The sequence below is a fragment of the Oncorhynchus gorbuscha genome, linkage group LG16, assembly GCF_021184085.1.
Source record: "Oncorhynchus gorbuscha isolate QuinsamMale2020 ecotype Even-year linkage group LG16, OgorEven_v1.0, whole genome shotgun sequence".
NCBI lineage: Eukaryota > Metazoa > Chordata > Actinopteri > Salmoniformes > Salmonidae > Oncorhynchus > Oncorhynchus gorbuscha.
In genome coordinates, this window is record NC_060188.1 from 73,856,561 (window position 1) to 73,879,211 (window position 22,651).

The 22,651-nt window shown below is 44.3% G+C and overlaps 1 protein-coding gene across 5 annotated transcripts in view; it reads right to left on the minus strand.

Annotated features, from left to right (window-relative positions):
- The window catches only part of LOC124000291 (roundabout homolog 2-like), a 228,390-nt gene that overhangs the window by 14,428 nt on the left and 191,311 nt on the right, over nt 1-22,651 (minus strand). For 3 of the 5 annotated variants that reach the window (XM_046306558.1, XM_046306557.1, XM_046306562.1), the window contains 10 exons: nt 21,262-21,427; nt 20,031-20,197; nt 19,480-19,601; nt 11,185-11,416; nt 8,454-8,578; nt 8,020-8,191; nt 6,840-7,016; nt 5,948-5,974; nt 5,722-5,761; nt 694-821 (listed from right to left, as the gene is read on the minus strand). In XM_046306558.1, coding sequence (XP_046162514.1) covers nt 694-821; nt 5,722-5,761; nt 5,948-5,974; nt 6,840-7,016; nt 8,020-8,191; nt 8,454-8,578; nt 11,185-11,416; nt 19,480-19,601; nt 20,031-20,197; nt 21,262-21,427 — 1,356 coding nt within the window. The remainder of the gene's footprint in view (nt 1-693; nt 822-5,721; nt 5,762-5,947; nt 5,975-6,839; nt 7,017-8,019; nt 8,192-8,453; nt 8,579-11,184; nt 11,417-19,479; nt 19,602-20,030; nt 20,198-21,261; nt 21,428-22,651) is intronic. The other 2 variants (XM_046306561.1, XM_046306560.1) reach the window with 1 other exon arrangement.

The following is a 22,651-nucleotide window of genomic DNA, read 5'->3' on the forward strand; positions in this document are numbered from 1 at the left end:
AGTCAGGTGCTTATCATTGTCTCCAATTGGGAACCGTATTTAGGCAGCCTCAGTTTCGCTTCGTATTTTTTGAGTGTTTGTTCCTGTCTTTGTGATGTATTCACCAGATAGGCTGTAATTAGTTTCACGTTTCGTTTGTTGTTTTCCTATTTCAGTTATTTCATGTACCGTTTTCATTTATTAAAGTCATGAGTAACCTACACGCTGCATTTCGGTCTGACTCTCTTCTTACAACAGACGAACGTCGTTACAGCAGGTTTAATTATTACTATTATTATTATTACTACAGCCAGTATGAAAGTGTATTGAACCAATCATGGACAGACAGAAGAAACACATACACACTCTCATCAAAGTTATTTTCCCCCTAGTTTTTTTAAGCCAATAGTGATGAGATACTTAGCATGATCCAGAGAGACTGAAAGTCCGAAGTGTGTGTGACAGCCTGTCAGTGTGCCTGCTGAAGTATACCCTCCACACTGAATAATGCATGCCGCATACGTATTAACATACTCTCACTCTGGGCACATGACCTCTGACCTCTGGCCTCACTGTGGGGCCATGGTGTGGCCGTGGCATAGAGTGACACCGTGGTCAGCTGGGAGGGTCTGGGTCAGCCCTCTCTCAACCTCCATTCTCTAGTTCCATGGGTTTGGTTTTGTTTGACCAGTGGTGATACCTCTGTGTTCTTACCTCCTCTGCCAAAGTGTCCTCGTCCCTTGGTACCTTCCAAGCCCCCATTTGCTGGCAGGCTGGTGGAGGGCCAGGAGTCAGCCAACCAGGGGAATCCTGGGTCACCGGCTTTCAGCAGACCAGGATGACTGTTTTTTAGAAAGATAGAGGGAGGGAGGGAGGGAGGGAGGGAGGGAGTGAGTGAGTGAGTGAGTGAGTGAGTGAGTGAGTGAGTGAGTGAGTGAGTGAGTGAGTGAGTGAGGGAGGGAGGGAGGGAGGGAGGGAGGGGGAGGGAGGGAGGGAGGGAGGGAGGGAGGGGGAGGGAGGGAGGGAGGGAGGGAGGGAGGGAGGGAGGGATACATAGAGAGAATAGGAAAGAGAGGAGGGAATGTGAGATTGTTATTAGACAAACCTCTGGTGCTGTCTGAATCCCAAACACCCACAAACAGGGAAATCGATCCCAATGAAAGGTGTTATTACGTGCTCCACTAAGGCAGTTATTCATCTTATAACTTGTCCTTGTGGTAAAAATTATGTAGGTAAAACAAAGTGTGAATTAAAAGTATGTATCTCAGAGCATCGTAGCACCATTAGGTGTAAAAACTTTACTTATTCAGTTGCGGCCCACTTCTTGGAGGCAGGCCACTCGATTTCGTCCCTGCGTTATATTGGCATCGAACATGTCACCCTCCCTAGGAGAGGGGGTGACCTTGATAATTTATTGTTAAAACGAGAGGCTGCCTGGATCTTTAATTTAAAGACCCTTGCGCCCTTTGGTCTCAACGTAGACTTTGATCTGAAGCCATTCTTGTGATTATTGTGACTTTGCCATTGTAATTGTGTGTAAACTTGTATAGACAAATTAATCTATGATTGTATGCTATCCATTTGTTCGTATGCTGTTCTTTGTATGACATTTTAATATTAGATTATTAACCAATGATATTAGACCACTCCTGGCCATGATTACAGACACCTGTGTCTTTTGACACTATATAAACGATTCATCCCGCAGTGTTTGTGATTATACCCTGATGAAGACAGCTTGGCTGTCGAAACGTTGGTATTGCATTTTTGCATCTGAGCTCCAAGAGTGTGCGGCTCTCTTTTATTTTCAAGTTTCTACTCCGCTAGCCAGCACCTCGTCTTAATAGGTGTGCGTTTCTTTTTCTTCTAGATCGAGCTGTCTGAATCCCAGCAATATTATTCATTTTCTAACATGTTGTTATACCGACTGCTTCAACAACAAATTGTTGTGGAACCTCATTCAGCATGTCTGCTCCTCTGGAGCAGCCTGGAGCAGAGGCAACAATAAACAAGCAAACAGAGAGACATAAAAAACTGACAAGTCCACAAATCAGTGCTGGGCTTTAGTGCCCCTAACACCCCCTGGAGAAACGGACCAGGACTAAACGCACAGACATTAAATCAGTTTTAGAGCCCAGCACTACAGAAATTTCCATTTTAAATGTAGAATCATGGAGGGCCTTCTGGCGATTAGTCTGCCAGCCCGGGGAAGTTGGGTAGTGTCTCCATAGCAACACACATGGCAACAGTCATAGGATGGTTTGGTGAAACCACCCCTCCCATATTGCACAGGAAATTGGCAATTTCACTCCATTGTCTGAAATAAATACAGAAATATATGTATCTTGTTACTAAGAGTTGAATAAGGAACAGGTATAGAATCTTAATTTGACCTGTATTGTCACAGCAAAATAATCCTGCAGCAACAGGATTTGAACCTTTAGTGTCCCTTGATCAGTGGTTAGGATGCCATGGTCGGTGGTTAGCTGGTCAAAATGAGGTTACATGAAAAGTGGAATACTGTTAATATAATGTGTTTGTGTGGGATTTCAGTGAATGTATGTAACTCGCGAAGCTCATCTGCATTTCCTGCGGCTCAAGAAAATTCTCAGCAACAACAGAGTGATCAAATTAAGATCATATACTGTATCTGTATTTTTCACAACTTTATATCCGTGCTTTTACCCTGTTACCTTATCCAGCTGTTGGTTTAAAGAGAGGCTTCATTCACATGCCTCACATGCCTTTGTTTGCATTTGGTTAATTAATGCAGTAGTCCACAAATGCATTTCCCTGTGAGCCAAGCCTGCCAAGCGCTCAGGGAATTGTACACATCTGACTTGTGATGGCGCTAAAGGTGTTTAAACAAGAATAGGAGTAATTTCCATAAAAATCACACAGGCGTGTTCACACAAATTTACACAGACACACACATTGAATAATACACACACACACGTGCGTGCACACACACACACACATAGACGAATACAGTGAATTCGGAAAGTATTCAGACCACTTGACTTTTTCCATACTTTGTTATGTTACAGCTTTTTCTAAAATTGATTCAATAAATAAAAATCCTCAGCAATCTAAACACAATACCCCATAATGACAAACTGAAAACAGGTTTTCGAATTGTTTGCACATTTATTATTATTTTTTAACAGAAATAACTTATTTACATAAATATTCAGACCCTTTGCAATGAGACTCGAAATTGAGCTCAGGTGCAACCTGTTTCCATTGATCATCCTTGAGATATTTCTACAACTTTATTGGAGTCCACCTGTGGTAAATTCAATTGATTGGACATGATTTGGAAAGGTACACACCTGTCTATATAAGGTCCCAGTTGACAGTGCATGACAGAGAAAAAACCAAGCCATGAGGTCAAAGGACTTGTCCGTAGAGCTCTGAGACAGGATTGTGTCGAGGCAAAGATCTGGGGAAGGGTACCACAATATTTCTGCAGCATTGAAGGTCCCCAAGAACACATTGGCCTCCATCAAAGTTTGGAACCACCAAGACTAGAACTATCCGCCTGGCCAAACTGAGCAGATGGAGCAGAAGGGCCTTGGTCAGGGAGGTGAAAAAGAAACTGATGGTCACTCTGACAGAGCTCTAGAGTTCCTCTGTGGAGATGGGAGAAACTTCCAGAAGAACAACCATCCCTGCAGCACTCCACCAATCAGGCCATTATGGTAGAGTGGCTAGACGGAAGCAGCTCCTCAGTAAAAGGAACATGACAGCCAGGCTTGGAGTTTGTCAAAAGGCACCTAAAGACTCAGACCATGAGAAACAAGATTCTCTGGTTTGATGAAACCAAGATTGAACTATTTGACCTGAATGCCAAGCATCACATCTGGAGGAAATCTGGCACATCCCTACGGTGAAGCATGGTGGTGGCAGCATCAGGCTGTGGGGATGTTTTTTAGTGGCAGGGACTGTGAGACTAGTCAGGATCGGGGAAAAGATGAAGGGAACAAAGTACAGAGAGATCCTTGATGAAAGCCTGCTCCAGAGTGTTCAAGACCTCAGACTGGGGCAAAGGTTCACCTTCCAACAGGACAACAACCCTAAGCACACAGCCAAGCCAACGCAGGAGTGGCTTCGGGACAAGTCTCTGAATGCAGAGATTTGTCTCAAAGCCACTCCTGCGTGGTCTTGGCCGATTGCTCAGTTTTTCCAGGCTGCCAGCGTTAGGAAGAGTCTTGGTGGTTCCAAAATTCTTCCATTTAAGATTGATGGAGGCCACTGTGTTTTTGGGGACCTTCAGTGCTACAGAAATGTGTTGGTACCCTTCACCAGATCGATCGGTCCTTCAGTGGAGCAGCCAGAGCCCGGACTTGAACCCGATCGAACATCTCTGGAGAGGCCTGAAAGATCTGAAATAGCTGTGCAGCAAGGCTCCTCATTCAACCTGACAGAGCTTGAGAAGATCTGTAGAGAAGAATGGGAGAAACTCCCTAAATACAGGTATGCCAAGCTTGTAGCGTCATACCCAAGAACACTCAAGGCTGTAATCGCTACCAAAGGTGCTTCAACCAAGTAAAGGGTCTGAAGAATTATGTAAATGTGATATTTCCGTTTTTAATTTTTATTTTCATAAATTATATATATTTTTTAATTAACTTGATTTTGCTTTGTCATTATGGGGTATTGTGTATAGATTGATGAGGAACATATTTGTTTATACATTTTAAAATAAGGCTGTATGTAACCTAACAAAATGTGGAAGAAGTCAAGGGGTATGATTACTCTCGCAAACACACACTTGTGGACACAGGCAACACAACACAGTTTATTTTTGCTATATTTGTTTCAGCTCAGGACTGCATCTGCCTGCTCAGGTGTGACAAAGTAGAGTGAAAGAGAGGAAATAGAAAAAACACAAGACAACAGAGAGGGAGAGGACAACCCTGATCCATAGCTGCTGGGGGAGCTCTCTTCATATTCTCACTGAATCAGTGCCCAATGCTATTCAGCCAATGATATTCAGAGCTAGGTATCTCTCTGCTCTGTAAGACAGACCACACTAGACTAGCTGTAGAAGACAGGGGTGATCTGCATTCTTATACTGCCAGTGTCTGTAAGCATTAATATTAATTTCACTGCACCTGCGATAACATCTGCAAAACTGTGGATGCGACCAATAAACTTTGATTTGATCTGTCTGCCTGCAAGCCTGCCTGGGGTTCAGTGGGACTGGGGAGTCTCCTCTCCGGCCCCTCTCTCCTGGGTCATTATCACTGTACATCGTTACATATGCTTGCATTCTGAAGGCGTGCCGTGAGCCTCGCGGTAGCCTGTCTGTCGACAGGCAAATTCATCACCCCCTGGAAACGCCGCCACCGGCACCTCTGCACAGGATGAACGAGCCAATAAAAAAACCTGCTCTGCATGCATTAATCGTTTCTGATCATTTCACGGGAGTGATTGATGACTCACACAATCGATACATCAACGCACGTGTTGCACCAGGATTAATAAGTGGAGGAGCGTTGGAACATATAAGAAGTTAATTCATATTCCAATGACTTTATGCCCTCCATGAAGGTTGATCAAGTACCATCATTACACCAACATCTATGTCGTTCCACAAGGGATGTACCATCACTTCTAATGTTTATTTGTTACTGTAAAGCCCATGGCATGACAATGTGTTTGAGTGTTGGGAGGGTTGAGTGACTTAATAAGGATTTTGATTGTATTATGTAAAGGTTTTAGAGGTGTGGTCCTCACCTTCCATTTCCAATCAGGCCTCTGTCTCGTTGGAATGTCACTGTGGTCCAACCAGAGAGAGATGGCAGGAAGTAGAGAGAGAGAGGGGGAAGAATTTTAATCAGAAGAGTTCTTTGTTAATATTGAATGTGTTTCAAACTGTTATATTTTTCTCATATATATTCTCAAAATATATTCTAGCCCAATATCCAAAGTTGGGTGACGAGACAGGACGAATGGTCAATACCTGCACGGGTAAAGGTGAAGGACTGAACTGCAAAACAAAAAGACAGAGAGTGTGTGTGTGTTAAAAGCCTGTCGACACTCGACACCGTCGATGTGTCAGCATAAACAAATATGAACACAACCACAGACATAAAAAATATGCAAACACCATCCTTTTGACGATGGTAGTCACATTTAGATCAGGAAAAATGTGACAAAGAATAACTAGAGTATGGAGGTTGGCTGGATGAGAAATACAAAGCAGGCAGGAAAAAGGAGACAGAAACATTTAACTGGATATTGAAGATACATTTGCTCTGAGAAGAGATGGGATCAGAGGAGCAGCGATGGTGAATAAAGTAAATCACTATTGAATTAGGTAATCAACATGGTTTCCACACCAGCCACTGAAGCATGGTGATAGCAATACACATTATAATGAGAATAGTCCACAGCTACATGCTACCCACCCATCCCCCAGAAGGCCAATCAAAAAATACGCATACCTAAATCTGGAAAATGCATTTCCGGCTAATGTGTGAACATGGGTCACGGTTCCATAATGAAAGGGAATGTGAATTACTTATTTGAATTGAGTGTATTTGAGTTTTAAGGTGCAGTGTTGATGGGATTGTGTTTATAGCCGATGCATATAGGTGCACAATGGATTAAAGCAAATAGGACTTATTTCCGTCTGAGCTGAACATCTCTACCTTTGTTCTGCATTAAATGATATACCATCGAGCCAAAACAGCTCTGTCTCTCACCTCTGGGATTCCACTTATCCACGCTAGACACGTCCTCTAAAGGCAGTTGGGAAAGCTAGTCTACACTGTAATGTGTTTGCATAGTGTGTCTGATCTCTGATGATATTACTCAGGCCTGTGTCTGTAACAGTATATAGTGGTTCTGACCTGCATAGTTGCTAAGGCCCTTCCTCTTCTTCCTCCTACAGTACAGCCAGGCGCTGAAGCCCATGAGGACGATCCAGCAGGCCCCTCCCAGCCCAGCGATGAAGGCTGGCTGTTTCACCACGTCTGAGATGCTGTTGTTGCCCTCCGCCCCCGTCATCACATCACGCAGCTCTGCACCTGGAGACAGACAGGAGGGGACAGGGGACACCCATCGGATTGACAGCATGGCATCTGGTGGATGGATAGTGCTATGTTGTCCACTAGACCTAAACCAGTCAACAGCTAACATCTTTCAAAATGGTTTAAAATCAATGTTTATCAATAGGTAATAACAAAATCTACTATATAATCTAAAAACAATCAACTCTGTACGAAAGGTACAATCACGTTACAGTTATTTTCTAGGTTTAAAACAATTCAACACCATGAAACACTATAGATAAATAATATCAAATAAAAAAACACACCATCGAAACCATAAAAAAACTGCAATATGTAGGCAGTGTTCATCAACTCAGCAGTGCTCTCATCAATTTGAGCTCAGAGACGGGAGATTGACAGAGCAGCTCAGACAGAGTTTGATTTTCTGCTGCAGCTACTGTGCTGTGAAATTAGATTCACAGTCTCCAGCTTGAGCAGGAGCCCCAGCCCCAGTCATTAAGCCTCAGTCCACAGGCCTCTGTTTGCCTGTCTCTGGCCGTTGAGGATATTTCCCCCACACATCAGTCAAAAGTCACGGATGAAGAGCATCTAGCCTGGTTCTGCTACTGATTTTAGACCTATATACTCAGCGCATCCCTCAGCAGTTTGATAAGATGTGATAGGATGATAAACCCACCCCAATAACACTGTCTACCATTTTTAGCGACGGCCACACAGATATCGAGGATTATTATTATGGCTAACAGCTCTCAACACACTGTTACTGGACACTACACTAAATTAAACGCTATTGTTTTCCTGATAGATCGCTATGGATGTAGCCAGCCTTACAGAAGTCACTGAACCCCTCGTTTCAAACCATACACATGTGATCTCCGACAATGCAGAATTTATTTTTTCCCAAGTGTGATAAATTGATCAATCATTCTGCCAGACCGCCTGCCTGTGAATCAGATTAGGGTTCCCTGCTATTATGTGGGTTGCCTCAGACCCTGTGCCCTGTGTGTTTATGTGTTACCTATGATAATAGGCTGGGGCTCGCTCTTCACTCCCACCCCAGAGCTGGTGCCTGCCGCCACCTCCACACGGTACTGCACCCCCGCCTGCAGACCCCCCACCACCACCGAACGGATGGCCGCATCCACCGTCTTATTCACATGGAAATGGGTCTCGTTTGCCAGGCACCAGATCTAACACACACACACACACGCACACACACAGGGACAGGGACAGGAATTTGTGGTGAGAGACAGATGATACCCAATTTCAAATCAAATCAAAGTGTATTGGCACAGGTAAACAGTGTAATAAAATGCTTACCAGCAAGCTTTCTCAATAGGGCAATGACATTTCTTGTAATATTTATACACACTAAAAATACAGTGAACCTGTATACCAGAGCATTTATTCTCAATAAGACTACTGTATCCTACACAGATTGCTGCTCCCTACCTTGTACTCCTGGATGATGCCGTTCTGGTGTTCTGTGGGAGGGGGGTCCCAGGACACACTGATGGAGGTGCTGTTATGGTTCCCCACTGTCAGCACTGTCACCTGCTGAGGAGGAGCGCTGGGCGCTGCATGGGGAGAAGGCACAACAAAACACATCAACATAAATATGACCAAATACCGATATTCTCATTCCAACAGAAAACTGCTGCTGCTGCCTGCCGTTGTGGTTTAACTGAGCACAACAGAGAGCACTGCCTTGATTTATATGAAAATTGTTCAGTGAGGCAGGCTTTCTCTGTAGCAGCAGCAAAGCCCAATGCCACTGCTTTAATAACATTTGTTAAAGTCCAATGCCACTGCTTTAATAACATTTGTTACAGCCCAATGCCACTGCTTTAATAACATTTCTTAAAGCCCAATGCCACTGCTTTAATAACATTTCTTAAAGCTCAATGCCACTGCTTTAATAACATTTCTTAAAGCTCAATGCCACTGCTTTAATAACATTTCTTAAAGCCCAATGCCACTGCTTTAATAACATTTCTTTAAGCCCAATGCCACTGCTTTAATAACATTTCTTAAAGCCCAATGCCACTGCTTTAATAACATTTCTGAAAGCCCAATGCCACTGCTTTAATAACACTTGTTGAAGCCAACATGTATTAAAGCAGCGGCATTGTGCTTTGCTGCTTGGGAGAGCCATCACTCTCTACACTTCATGCTTCCAGACTCTCTCTCTCTTTTTCTTCCTCTCTCCAACCTTCATCCCTTACAGTATACTTCAATCTTGCTTTTTCTAATTTCTCATTCCTTTTCCTCTCTTTTAAAGTTGCAATAGAGTAACAAAGTAGCAGAGGTCTCTTGGTGCCTTCATAGGTTGAGGGGAATCAACTATAACAGTCCATCTAATAGAACAGCCAATTAGAACCTCTAATGCTACACAATGCTATTGGCCTTCATATTAATGAATCACGGCCAACACATGCAGTCACACACTAGCACTTGGACGCTAAAGATGTGCATATCTGAGCTCAATGAAAGCACTCCATTCTGGTGTACAGTAATGAAGGAGATGCTAGTAAGTCCATTAGCTCTGTGATGTATCGCCGGTAGAAATATGACCTGCGGTGTTTCACGTAATGTGCTAAGTGACACTATGGTAACCCCAAGGCCAATCGTTTGAGATCTAGAAACACTCTTTATACCCTGTGTGGGCAGACAGACCACTCAGACCCTTTCACTTTCAAAAGCTGTATGGGGATTCAAACAGCTAGCAGACACCTGCAGCCTAACAGCATGGCTATGGGATCGCTTAACACATGAGCCTATTGTTTCTATAGTGTTGGAGGTTCATTATTATTCATTCATTCAGAACACTACAGTAACTTCATACTTTGAACTACCATCTCTGTTTTTTCGAGGTACAACTCATTCAAATCCGATTGGTTGGATGGGAAAACTCAGGACTAAAGTCAATTGAGAAGCCACAAGTTCTGTAATGGCATTATACAGTCTGTGGAAGAACCATGTGAATCAGCTACTGGATCAACCTGGACTCAGGGGTAGACTTAACATAGTAATCAAAAATCCGGGACACTCATATGATATATTACGTTTGGTATGGTATGTATTAATTTGTGGATATCCATCGTTCATTTTGTATGATATGTTAAGAGTTACAATTTGTATGATATGTTACAAATTGCAGTTTGTTGTAGCTAATTAGGTGGCTACACAAGCGTTAGCTAGGTGGCTAATGTTAACTAGGCTAGGGTGAAGGTTAGGGTGAAGTTTAGGGTTTTATTTTTCACATGCGCTGAATACAGCTGGTGTAGACTTAACTGTGAAATGCTTGCCTACAAGCCCTTCCCAATGATGCAGAGTTTAAAATAGTAACACAAGATGAATAAAATAAAATACACAAGAATGGAACTATATACAGGGAGTACCAGTAACAGATGAATGTGCAGGGAGGGGAATGAGGTATTTGAGGTAGATATGTACATGAAGGCTAGAGAGGGACAAACTGAACATCCCCAGAGTAGGGGACGTGGAGAACAGCTACTGTGTGGACCTAATTATGTTCATGTACACAAGGAATAAAAAGAAACCCAATTAATCAACCGTTCGCAGAGAGCTGAATCGTAACCTGAGACACCTGTGTAACTTGAGCTTCTGTTCAAATCCCTGACTGACATCAATGTTGGATTTAACTTAAGTAGCTTTTCATGTATGCATGTATATGATGGAAAGAGGGAGAGGTGGCAAGACAGAGAAAGAAAGAAAGAAAGAAAGAAAGAAAGAAAGAAAGAAAGAAAGAAAGAAAGAAAGAAAGAAAGAAAAGGGGTGGAGGGAGGTAAAATCATAAAGTCACAGCATGAATGTTGTATGCAACAGGGGCATGGCAGGTGACAGCAGGTGTCCAGAGGGAGTAGAGAGAGGGACAGGGAGAGGTGCAGGGAGAGAAGCAGGAAAAGGGTTGAGCTGGTGTCACAGGAAACAGCCCCCCCTCTCTCTTGAGTGTGTCTGTTTGCAGAGAGAGTGTGTTTGTGTGTAATGACATTCTGTATCAGCTTCTAGGTACAGTATGTGGCCATTACCTGATGTAGCAAACAAGTAGCATTGATGTCAAATAATTTCAGGAGTTTCTGACAGTGAAAATAATACATCCTACACAGTTGGCAATATCTGTTGCATCACTACACATATTGAATCGGTAAAGGTCCTTTACCTTCCTCCAAGGTGCGTGCTGTCATTGATTCACTGTCTGCTCCCTGGAACTCGTTGAAGTACGGACGGACTTTTATCTCGTAGACAACACCCTTCTTCAGGCCAGACAGAGCCACGTCTCTCTCTGAGGGGACCTTCACGTCCTGCACCTGCCAGGCCCCCGGGGAGGGCAGGCCTGACGTCTGCCTGTACAGAACACGATAGCCCTGGATAAACTGAGAAGGTTTCTCCACCTGAAGGAGAGAAAAGGAGGCAGACGTATATATATATTGCAGATTTTTTTAAAGGAATTTTCAGTAATGATATAAGAAAATGTATTCTTCAACATTAGCTAAATCATATCAACTTTGATTCATAGGAACTACTTCCTGCCCATTTAAATACACCACAATCCAACCAAACCAGCAAAACAGAGAACTACGAAGCTCTTACACCCTGACAGAGTGGATTAAAACCACACGTTATCCTTTTCTGTAAACAAATCGCGTTACTATGGCGGGGGAAAGCTGCAGTGGTGGGGTCTGGGGATGGAGTGTGCAACATAACTCACAGTAATGGCTTGTTAACAGGGGCAGAAGCAAGCAAAAGCTTTTACAGGGCAAATAAAGCAGCTGTTTACCGTCAGCCCAGTCCAAATAAATCATGGAAACGTGCTGCTGATGCTCTGCCTCTACGGTTGCCTGCTTGCATTTCATTTAACGATGTGATTGGTGAATCTAAAAGCATTATGAGAACGCCCGCCCCCCACACTCTCTCTTTCCCCTCCCCTCCCTTACCTGTAGTAAAACTGCTTGATCCATCTAGATGCAGCCATAGCGGCAGTAAATATCATAAACAAGACCATTCTGTTTAGTTTTCCCTTGTCTTATAGGACAGCCACTGCCAGCTAGCCTACAAAGTCAACAACGCAGCCACTGCCAGCTAGCCTACTTCAGCAGTACTGTATCATTTTAATCATTTTAGTCAATAAGATTCTTGCTACGTAAGCTTAACTTTCTGAACATTCGAGACGTGTAGTCCACTTGTCATTCCAATCTCCTTTGCATTAGCGTAGCTTCTTCTGTAGCCTGTCAACTATGTGTCTGTCTATCCCTGTTCTCTCCTCTCTGCACAGACCATACAAACGCTCCACACCGCGTGGCCGCGGCCACCCTAATCTGGTGGTCCCAGCGCGCACGACCCACGTGGAGTTCCAGGTCTCCGGTAGCCTCTGGAACTGCCGATCTGTGGCCAACAAGGCAGAGTTCATCTCAGCCTATGCCTCCCTCCAGCCCCTCTATGCCTCCCTCCAGCCCCTCGACTTCTTGGCACTGACGGAAACATGGATCACCACAGACAACACTGCTACTCCTACTGCTCTCTCTTCGTCCGCCCACGTGTTCTCGCACACCCCGAGAGCTTCTGGTCAGCGGGGTGGTGGCACCGGGATCCTCATCTCTCCCAAGTGGTCATTCTCCCTTTCTCCCCTTACCCATCTGTCTATTGCCTCCTTTGAATTCCATGCTGTCACAGTTACCAGCCCTTTCAAGCTTAACATCCTTATCATTTATCGCCCTCCAGGTTCCCTCGGAGAGTTCATCAATGAGCTTGATGCCTTGATAAGCTCCTTTCCTGAGGACGGCTCACCTCTCGCAGTTCTGGGCGACTTTAATAACCTGTTAAGACTCTAGGGGCAGTATTTCATTTTTGGATAAAAAGACGTGCCCGTTTTAAGCGCAATATTTTGTCACGAAAAGATGCTCGACTATGCTTGGAATTGATAGTTTTGGAAAGAAGACACTCTGACGTTTCCAGAACTGCAAAGATTTTCACTGTGAGTGCCATAGAACAAAATCTACAGGCAAAACCAAGATGTTTGAGTGACCAGGAAATCAACAGGAATTCTGGAGGCACGTTTTCCATGATCTCCTTATATGGCTGTGAATGCGACAGGAATGAACGGACACTTCCTATCGTTTCCCCCAGGTGTCTGCAGCATTGTGACGTATTTGTAGGCATATCATTGGAAGATTGACCATAAGAGCCTACAATTACCAAGTGTCCCGCACGGTGTCTGCGTGGAAATTGGTGCGCAAAAGTCAGGTACCAGTATTTTTCCATCCGAATCAGAGAAGAATGCACGCTTCCAGGGAAGGCATTTCAATGAAGAGATATATGACAAAACACCTTGAGGATTGATTCAAACAACGTTTTCCATGTTTCAGTCGATATTATGGAGTTAATTCGGAAAAAAGTTTGACGTTTAGGTGACTGAATTTTCGGTTAGTTTCGGTAGCCAAATGCATAGTAACAAAACGGAACGTTGTGTCCTACACAAGCATCTTTCAGGAAAAACTGGACATCTGCTATGTAACTGAGAGTCTCCTCATTGAAACATCTGAAGTTCTTCAAAGGTAAATTATTTTATTTGATCCCTTTGCTGGTTTTTGTGAATGTTGCGTGCTAAATGCTAACGCTAAATGCTAAGCTAGCTATCACCACTCTTACACAAATTATTGATTTTCTCTGGTTCTAAAGCATATTTTGAAAATCTGAGATGACAGGATTGTTAAGAAAAGGATAAGCTTGAGGACAGGCATATTTATTTCATTTCATTTGCAATTTTCAGAAATCGCTAATGTTCCGTTATGGTAATGAGCTTGAGGCTGTAGTCACGATACCGGATCCGGGATGGGGCGGCCTAAGAGGTTTTAACCTCCCCACGTCTACCTTTGACTCATTCCTCTCTGCCTCCTTCTTTCCACTCCTCTCCTCTTTTGACCTCACCCTCTCACCTTCCCCCCCTACTCACAAGGCAAGCAATACGCTCGACCTCATCTTTACTAGATGCTGTTCTTCCACTAACCTCATTGCAACTCCCCTCCAAGTCTCCGACCACTACCTTGTATCCTTTTCCCTCTCGCTCTCATCCAACACCTCCCACACTGCCCCTACTCGGATGGTATCGCGCCGTCCCAACCTTCGCTCTCTCTCCCCCGCTACTCTCTCCTCTTCCCTCCTATCATCTCTTCCCTCTGCTCAAACCTTCTCCAACCTATCTCCTGATTCTGCCTCCTCAACCCTCCTCTCCTCCCTTTTTGCATCCTTTGACTCTCTATGTCCCCTATCCTCCAGGCCGGCTCGGTCCTCCCCTCCCGCTCTGTGGCTCAACGACTCATTGCGAGCTCACAGAACAGGGCTCCGGGCAGCCGAGCGGAAATGGAGGAAAACTCGCCTCCCTGCGGACCTGGCATCCTTTCACTCCCTCCTCTCTACATTTTCCTCCTCTGTCTCTGCTGCTAAAGCCACTTTCTACCACTCTAAATTCCAAGCATCTGCCTCTAACCCTAGGAAGCTCTTTGCCACCTTCTCCTCCCTCCTGAATCCCCCCCCTCCTCCCTCTCTGCAGATGACTTCGTCAACCATTTTGAAAAGAAGGTCGACGACATCCGATCCTCGTTTGCTAAGTCAAACGACACCGCTGGTTCTGCTCACACTGCCCTACCCTGTGCTCTGACCTCTTTCTCCCCTCTCTCTTCAGATGAAATCTCGCGTCTTGTGACGGCCGGCCGCCCAACAACCTGCCCGCTTGACCCTATCCCCTCCTCTCTTCTCCAGACCATTTCCGGAGACCTTCTCCCTTACCTCACCTCACTCATCCCTGTCCGCTGGCTACGTCCCTTCCGTCTTCAAGAGAGCGAGAGTTGCACCCCTTCTGAAAAAACCTACACTCGATCCCTCCGATGTCAACAACTACAGACCAGTATCCCTTCTTTCTTTTCTCTCCAAAACTCTTGAACGTGCCGTCCTTGGCCAGCTCTCCCGCTATCTCTCTCAGAATGACCTTCTTGATCCAAATCAGTCAGGTTTCAAGACTAGTCATTCAACTGAGACTGCTCTTCTCTGTATCACGGAGGCGCTCCGCACTGCTAAAGCTAACTCTCTCTCCTCTGCTCTCATCCTTCTAGACCTATCGGCTGCCTTCGATGCTGTGAACCATCAGACCCTCCTCTCCACCCTCTCCGAGTTGGGCATCTTCGGCGCGGCCCACGCTTGGATTGCATCCTACCTGACAGGTCGCTCCTACCAGGTGGCGTGGCGAGAATCTGTCTCCTCACCACGCGCTCTCACCACTGGTGTCCCCCAGGGCTCTGTTCTAGGCCCTCTCCTATTCTTGCTATACACCAAGTCACTTGGCTCTGTCATAACCTCACATGGTCTCTCCTATCATTGTTATGCAGACGACACACAATTAATCTTCTCATTTCCCCCTTCTGATGACCAGGTGGCGAATCGCATCTCTGCATGTCTGGCAGACATATCAGTGTGGATGACGGATCATCACCTCAAGCTGAACCTCGGCAAGACGGAGCTGCTCTTCCTTCTACAACATCCGCAGAGTACGACCCTGCCTCACACAGGAAGCGGTGCAGGTCCTAATCCAGGCACTTGTCATCTCCCGTCTGGATTACTGCAACTCGCTGTTGGCTGGGCTCCCTGCCTGTGCCATTAAACCCCTACAACTCATCCAGAACGCCGCAGCCCGTCTGGTGTTCAACCTTCCCAAGTTCTCTCACGTCACCCCGCTCCTCCGCTCTCTCCACTGGCTTCCAGTTGAGGCTCGCATCCGTTACAAGACCATGGTGCTTGCCTATGGAGCTGCGAGGGGAACGGCACCTCAGTATCTCCAGGCTCTGATCAGGCCCTACACCCAAACAAGGGCACTGCATTCATCCACCTCTGGCCTGCTCGCCTCCCTACTACTGAGGAAGTACAGTTCCCGCTCAGCCCAGTCAAAACTGTTCGCTGCTCTGGCCCCCCAATGGTGGAACAAACTCCCTCACGACGCCAGGACAGCGGAGTCAATCACCACCTTCCGGAGACACCTGAAACCCCACCTCTTTAAGGAATACCTAGGATAGGATAAAGTAATCCTTCTACCCCCCCCCCACTTAAAAGAGTTAGATGCACCATTGTAAAGTGGCTGTTCCACTGGATGTCATAAGGTGAATGCACCAATTTGTAAGTCGCTCTGGATAAGAGCGTCTGCTAAATGACTTAAATGTAATGTAAATGTAGGTATGCTAGGGTATGTTAGGAGATGAGTTTTGCTTGACAATAATAGTATTTGTGAAGAATAAAAACCTACGCTTATTCTGAGACTTAAGTCTGGCCTGTGTTACAATGTAATTACATACGAGAAATATTATCATGTAACTTAACTGAAGATGGTAGATGGTATCTCAAAGTGTAATTTCAATTGAATGGTATTTTGGATTGGTCCCTTGAATAAGCCATGTTATTAACTAGTGTACCTGTCATAGGTGTGTGTACTGAGTAGAGTCAGGTGCAGGAGAGCAGAGTTGTGAACAGGCGCACACTTTATTTAGGCAGGAGAAACCAACAGACGGACGCCACTGTGTCGAAACCTCCAGCCAATGCAAAAGTGCAAACGCGCAAACAGTCACAGTAATATTGTATAAACACAATAACATACCTTGTGAAATAAAACAGGGAATAAACGCATACCAGTAAAGCCTGTCAACACAGACACGTAACACAAAACAACCTCACAGAAAGACATGAGGGGGAACAGAGGAATAAATACATGTAGTGTGATTGGGGAATAAAAACCAGGTGTGCAGGGAAAAAGACAAAACAAATGGATAAATGAAAAATGGAGCGGCGATGGCTAGAAAGCCGGTGACGTCGACCGCAGAACGCCGCCCGAATAAGGAGAGGGGCCGACTTTGGCGGAAGTCGTGACAGTACCATCTGCTAAACAAAACAATGGTGCTATGCAGCACTATACAAATCCCTTTCTCGAAGAGAACCAGATACCTAATAATGTTAAAATGACATCAAGGCACTGGTGCATACAGTGCTGAAGCATATGGAGTGCATGGGTGTACATGCGTGTGCATGTATGTCAGTGGAGGCTCCTCAGTGGAGGAAGGGGAGGACCATCATCTTCAGTGAATTGTATACAAATAAAAATATTAAAACATTACAAAAGTTATCCTTTTTTAGATAAAACTACACTAAATATATTCACGTCACCAAATAATTGATTAAAACACACTGCTTTGCAATGAAGGTCTACAGTAGCCTCAACAGCACTTTGCAGGGTAGCACCATGGTGTAGCCGGAGGACAGCTAGTTTCGATCCTCCTCTGGGTACATTGACATCAATACAAAACCTAGGAGGCTCATGGTTCTCATCCTCTTCCATTGACTTACACAGTAATTATGACAACTTCAAGAGGACGTCCTCCAACCTATGTTGTCCACCCAATCAAATGATCAGAGAATTAATCTAATACTGGAAGCATAAGCTACTGCTCAGACTGCAGTGCATAAAATGTGGTGAGTAAGAGAATAGTTGGAACAGTTTTGAACAAATTCATTTTTTTATAAAAGGAAGGAAAAGCAAGAGAGCGGGAGAGAGAGAGTGCGAATGCAGATAGCTAGTTTAGCCTACTCAAACAGAGAGGGATGCTATGTTAGCTAGCTGGCTATGGCTATCCAACACTGGAACGCTTCCAAGTTAAGGTAAGATTTTGGTTTTATTAATTTACTGCTAGATTGTAGCGGGTTTACTCACACGTTAGTTCTAATGGCTAGAGTACTGTCTAGCTATGACATTAGCTAATATGGTGACAACTATGTAGGCTGTGTGTAGTGGTTATGTTATGAAGGTTTGCCTGGAAAGTTTTTTTTGCCTGGTCACAGACAACTGACGTGTTGTACACTGAAGTCCACATGCGAAGGGACAAGGTTAGAGGAGGAGAGCGCGTAGATGCGAGAAGGAATTCTACAACAAGCTAAACGATCATGATGTTTGTATGTGGCTGCTATGAAAGTGTTTTTGCGTGTGATCAGGGGTGTATTCATTCCACCGATAGTATTACACCCTACATCAGCTAGAGTGTGCAAGGCGGTATTGAATGTGTCACTGTCTGTCACCTAGATTACTAAAAGTGTTCTCTCTACCTGTGCACCTAAAATGTAAACTTTAAATCATATGCTAGGTTGTAGCAACCTAATGATAGGTATAGGGAAAATTTGAATATCTTGTAGTAAGTAGCCTTTTTACATCGATTTTACATTGAGCTGGGGTTAATCATACCAATGTTATTTGTCACATGTGCCGAATACAACAGGTGTAGACCTTCCAGTGAAATGCTTACTTACAAAACCTTAACCAACAATGCAGTTCAAGAAATAGAGTTAAGAAAAGATTTATTAAATAAACGAAATAAAAATTTCATAAATCAAAAAGTAACACAATAAATGTACATGACAATAACAAGGCTATATACACGGGGTAACCGTGTACAGGTTAATCGAGGTAATTTGCAAAGTGACTATGCATAGATAATAAACAGCAAGTAGCAGCAGTGTAAAAACAAAAGAGGGGAGGGGGTTCAATGTAATTATTCCGGGTGGCCATTTGATTAGAACATGAATAACAGTCATCCGTTATGCTGTAATAGAACAAAAAGGTCATGAAATGTAAAAAAAATTGGCCACCCTCATCCTAAATGTCACCGACCGCCACTGATGTATGTGTACTTGTGTGAGGAATGGAAGAGCCTCTGTCATTAAGCAATGCTCTCCAGAAGGCAGAAGGGAAAAATGTATAACCTCAAGATAAAGAGCTGACTGCAAACCGCATCCAAAAGAGAGAACACAACATGTTGCCACTAATGGTGATCTATTTGTCTCAGTGGGAAACATTTGTCTTAATTCCTGCGTCACCCCAAACAATCACAGATTGATGGAACACCAGCTGTCCTTGGACTCCACGTCCATCCGTCTCAGACACTCGCACTGTGTGTGTGCGCACACGTGTGTGCGTGTGTTTATGCATGTGTGTGTGCTAACTGAGAACAGACAGTGGGTGACACAGCATTTATGTGTGAAAAACTAAACTCAAACTGTGTATGAAGCTTGGAGATAAGCAAAGGCTTGGAACTGGCTCTGTTCCTGAACGATCCTAACGCTGTACAAGGCTCATCACTCTCGCTACTCGGCTCTTCAGGTTCTATACTGCCTGTTTGATTCAGTGAGAATAATAACTCACCACAGAGACAAAGCATCCTTGTTCATACCAAACCTACTCATACTAGTTCCTCATTGTGACATCTATACATACATTAATAATTGGGCTCTGCAAGTCTAAATCTTAAATTACAGTGTTTTTGTTGAGTCCCATTACAGATGGTCAACAGATGCTCAAACTGTCAACTGCAATTTTGTCGATATGCAGCATTAAAAACAATTGACAGTATTGATTCCTATCAGTGGTACTCACAGTCCATGTGACCTGGACAGAGGTGGAGCTGATGACCACAGGGTTATGCATGCTGACCACCACATCACCCAGCTCCTTCTGGACACGTCGATGGTCGACACCCTGCACCGGAGGGCTGATGTCTGAGAGAGAGAACGAGAAAGAGAGAAAGTGAGAGAGAGAGAGAGAGAGAGAGGAAAGAGAGAAAGTGGGAGACAGACAGACAGACAGACAGACAGACAGACAGACAGACAGACAGACAGACAGACAGACAGACAGACAGACAGACAGACAGACAGACAGACAGACAGACAGACAGACAGACAGACAGACAGACAGACAGACAGACAGACAGACAGACAGACAGACAGACAGACAGACAGACAGACAGACAGACAGACAGACAGACAGACAGACAGACAGACAGACAGACAGACAGAGATGACAGAGATAGAGAGAAAGAAAGAAAGAAAGAAAGAAAGGAGGATGATGCCAATTGCGATTAAACCTTTATGAAAATGTTCTAATGGCATGAGGCACACTGAGACACAGTGGTTATTTCTGTACAGTACCTTGGGTGCGGACAGGCTCAGACATGGGGCTTGGGTCTCCGAGACCCTGGGCATTGACCGCTCTGATGATGAACAGGTAGACCGTGTTGGGTCGCAGGTCCTTGACCGTGAACTGTGTGGTCTTCCCGTGGTCAGCCACAGTCTGCCAGCTGTTGCTGACCAGCTGACTGCTCACAGAGAAAACAGGAGGAAGATATTTAGTGAAGCCAAGAAAAGCTTTTACGGAAATAACATACCATTTACATTACATTTAAGTCATTTAGCAGACGCTCTTATCCAGAGCGACTTACAAATTGGTGCATTCACCTTATGACATCCAGTGGAACATTCACTTTACAATAGTGCATCTAAATCTTAAAGGGGGGGGGGTGAGAAGGATTACTTATCCTATCCTATACCATACTGTAGCTATGGCAGTCCTATTGTTTTTCACTTAGCTAATTTAACTAGCAACATCAAGACATCTGCAAATCTAGTCTGAAACCTAAACACTTTTTAGTGTTTCAAAAAAACTCTGATCAACCTTGTTGGACTATACATGATTCTTGTATGCAGACTATTCAGCCAAAGCCCTAGGGTGTATGTGCTTGCCCTGAACATGCCAGTGTACCTTATGCCCACATACATGCATACATCTGTCATTGCTCTGAAGGTTTGAGTGGCTGCTGCCAACACACTCAACTCCACTCGACTCAACTCCAGCCACTTTAATAATGGGAATTGATGGGAAATTATGTAAAATATATCACTAGCCACTTTAAACAATGCTACCTAATATAATGTTTACATACCCTACATTATTCATCTCATATGTATACCTATATACTGTATTCTATATCATCTACTGCATCTTTATGTAATACATGTATCACTAGCCACTTTAACTATGTCACTTTGTTTACATACTCATCTCATATGTATATACTGTACTCAATACCATCTACTGTATCTTGCCTATGCCGCTCTGTACCATCACTCATTCATATATCTTTATGTACATATTCTTTATCCCCTTACACTTGTGTCTATAAGGTAGTAGTTTTGTAATTGTTATCTAGATTACTTGTTGGTTATTACTGCATTGTCAGAACTAGAAGCACAAGCATTTCGCTACACTCGCATTAACATCTGCTAACCATGTGTATGTGACAAATAACATTTGATTGGATTTGATTTGAAGTTTGGGGTAATTTACTGCAGCTTCTCTTAGGGCCAAGGTTCTCAGACATACCCAAAGGCCTCAATGACATAGGAGGAGATTGGGGAGCCCTCCTCGGTCCCAGGTTCCCAAGACAACGACACTGTGCTCTTGGTGACATCAGTGACCTCTGGCTTAGAGGGAGGCCCTGGTAGGGTACTGGCATTGTGGGACATGGAGTCTGTGAGGTCACTGGACTCTGAGATGGAGAAAAGGAGAACAGGTTCTTTCAAAATTAATCAAAATGGACAAGGCAGATTGAAGGAGAAACGAGAGCATCAGGTTGATTGGCTTCAATCAATGGTGTGTACTGTACACTCTTAGAAAAAATGGTTCTAAAAATGGTTTCTTTGGCTGTCCCCATAGGTCGGAGAACCCTTTTTTGTTTCAGGTAGAACTATTTTGGTTAATCAAAAGAGAACCATAGGGCTCTCCCAAAAGCTTGGCTGGTGCGTAAAACCTGTGAATTCAGACAATCAAAGCGGTGTAATGGGTTCAAACAAAAAAATATGTTACATACTGTAAAGCTTACTTTATTGTTCGATGTTTTTCATTTTTTTACTGCCTCGGGGATAGTGTACACAGACGTTTTGGCTTTAGAGCCTTCTTCAGTGTGTAGGTACAGTTTTCTTTAATTCCAAACAGCGTTTCTAAAAAACAACAGATTAGCAGCAGGTGCTTCTAATCGGGGTTGCCACTCATCTTTCAATCAGGAACTATTTTGGGTGTCACGTAGAACCATCTGTTGTCACGCCCTGGTCGAAGTCTTTTGTGTTTATCTTCATTTATTTGGTCAGGCCAGGGTGTGACATGGGTTTTTGTATGTGGTGTGTATGTATTGGGATTGTAGCTTAGTGGGGTGTTCTAATTAAGTCTATGGCTGTCTGAAGTGGTTCTCAATCAGAGGCAGGTGTTTATCGTTGTCTCTGATTGGGAACCATATTTAGGCAGCCATATTCTTTGTGTGTTTGGTGGGTGATTGTCCTTAGTGTCCTTGTTCCTGTCTAGTATAGGCTGTTTCGGTTTTAGTTACGTTTATTGTTTTTGTAGTGTTTGTATTTAGATTCATGTTACGTTTGTTTATTAAAACATGGATCGCAATCTACACGCTGCATTTTGGTCCGACTCTCCTTCACACCAAGAGAACCGTTACAGAATCACCCACCACAAATGGACCAAGCAGCGTGTCAACGGGCAGGAGCCACAGGAGAGGCAAAAGAGGCTGCACTACCTGGAGAAAAGGACATGGGAGGACGAACTGGACGGTGAAGGACCCTGGGCTCAGCCTGGAGAATATCGCCGCCCCAAGGAAGAACTGGAGGCAGCGAAAGCTGAGAGGCGCAGGTATGAGGAGGCAGCACGGCGTAGCGGATGGAAGCCCGAGAGTCAGCCCCAAAAATGTATTGGGGGTGGGGGTTCACAA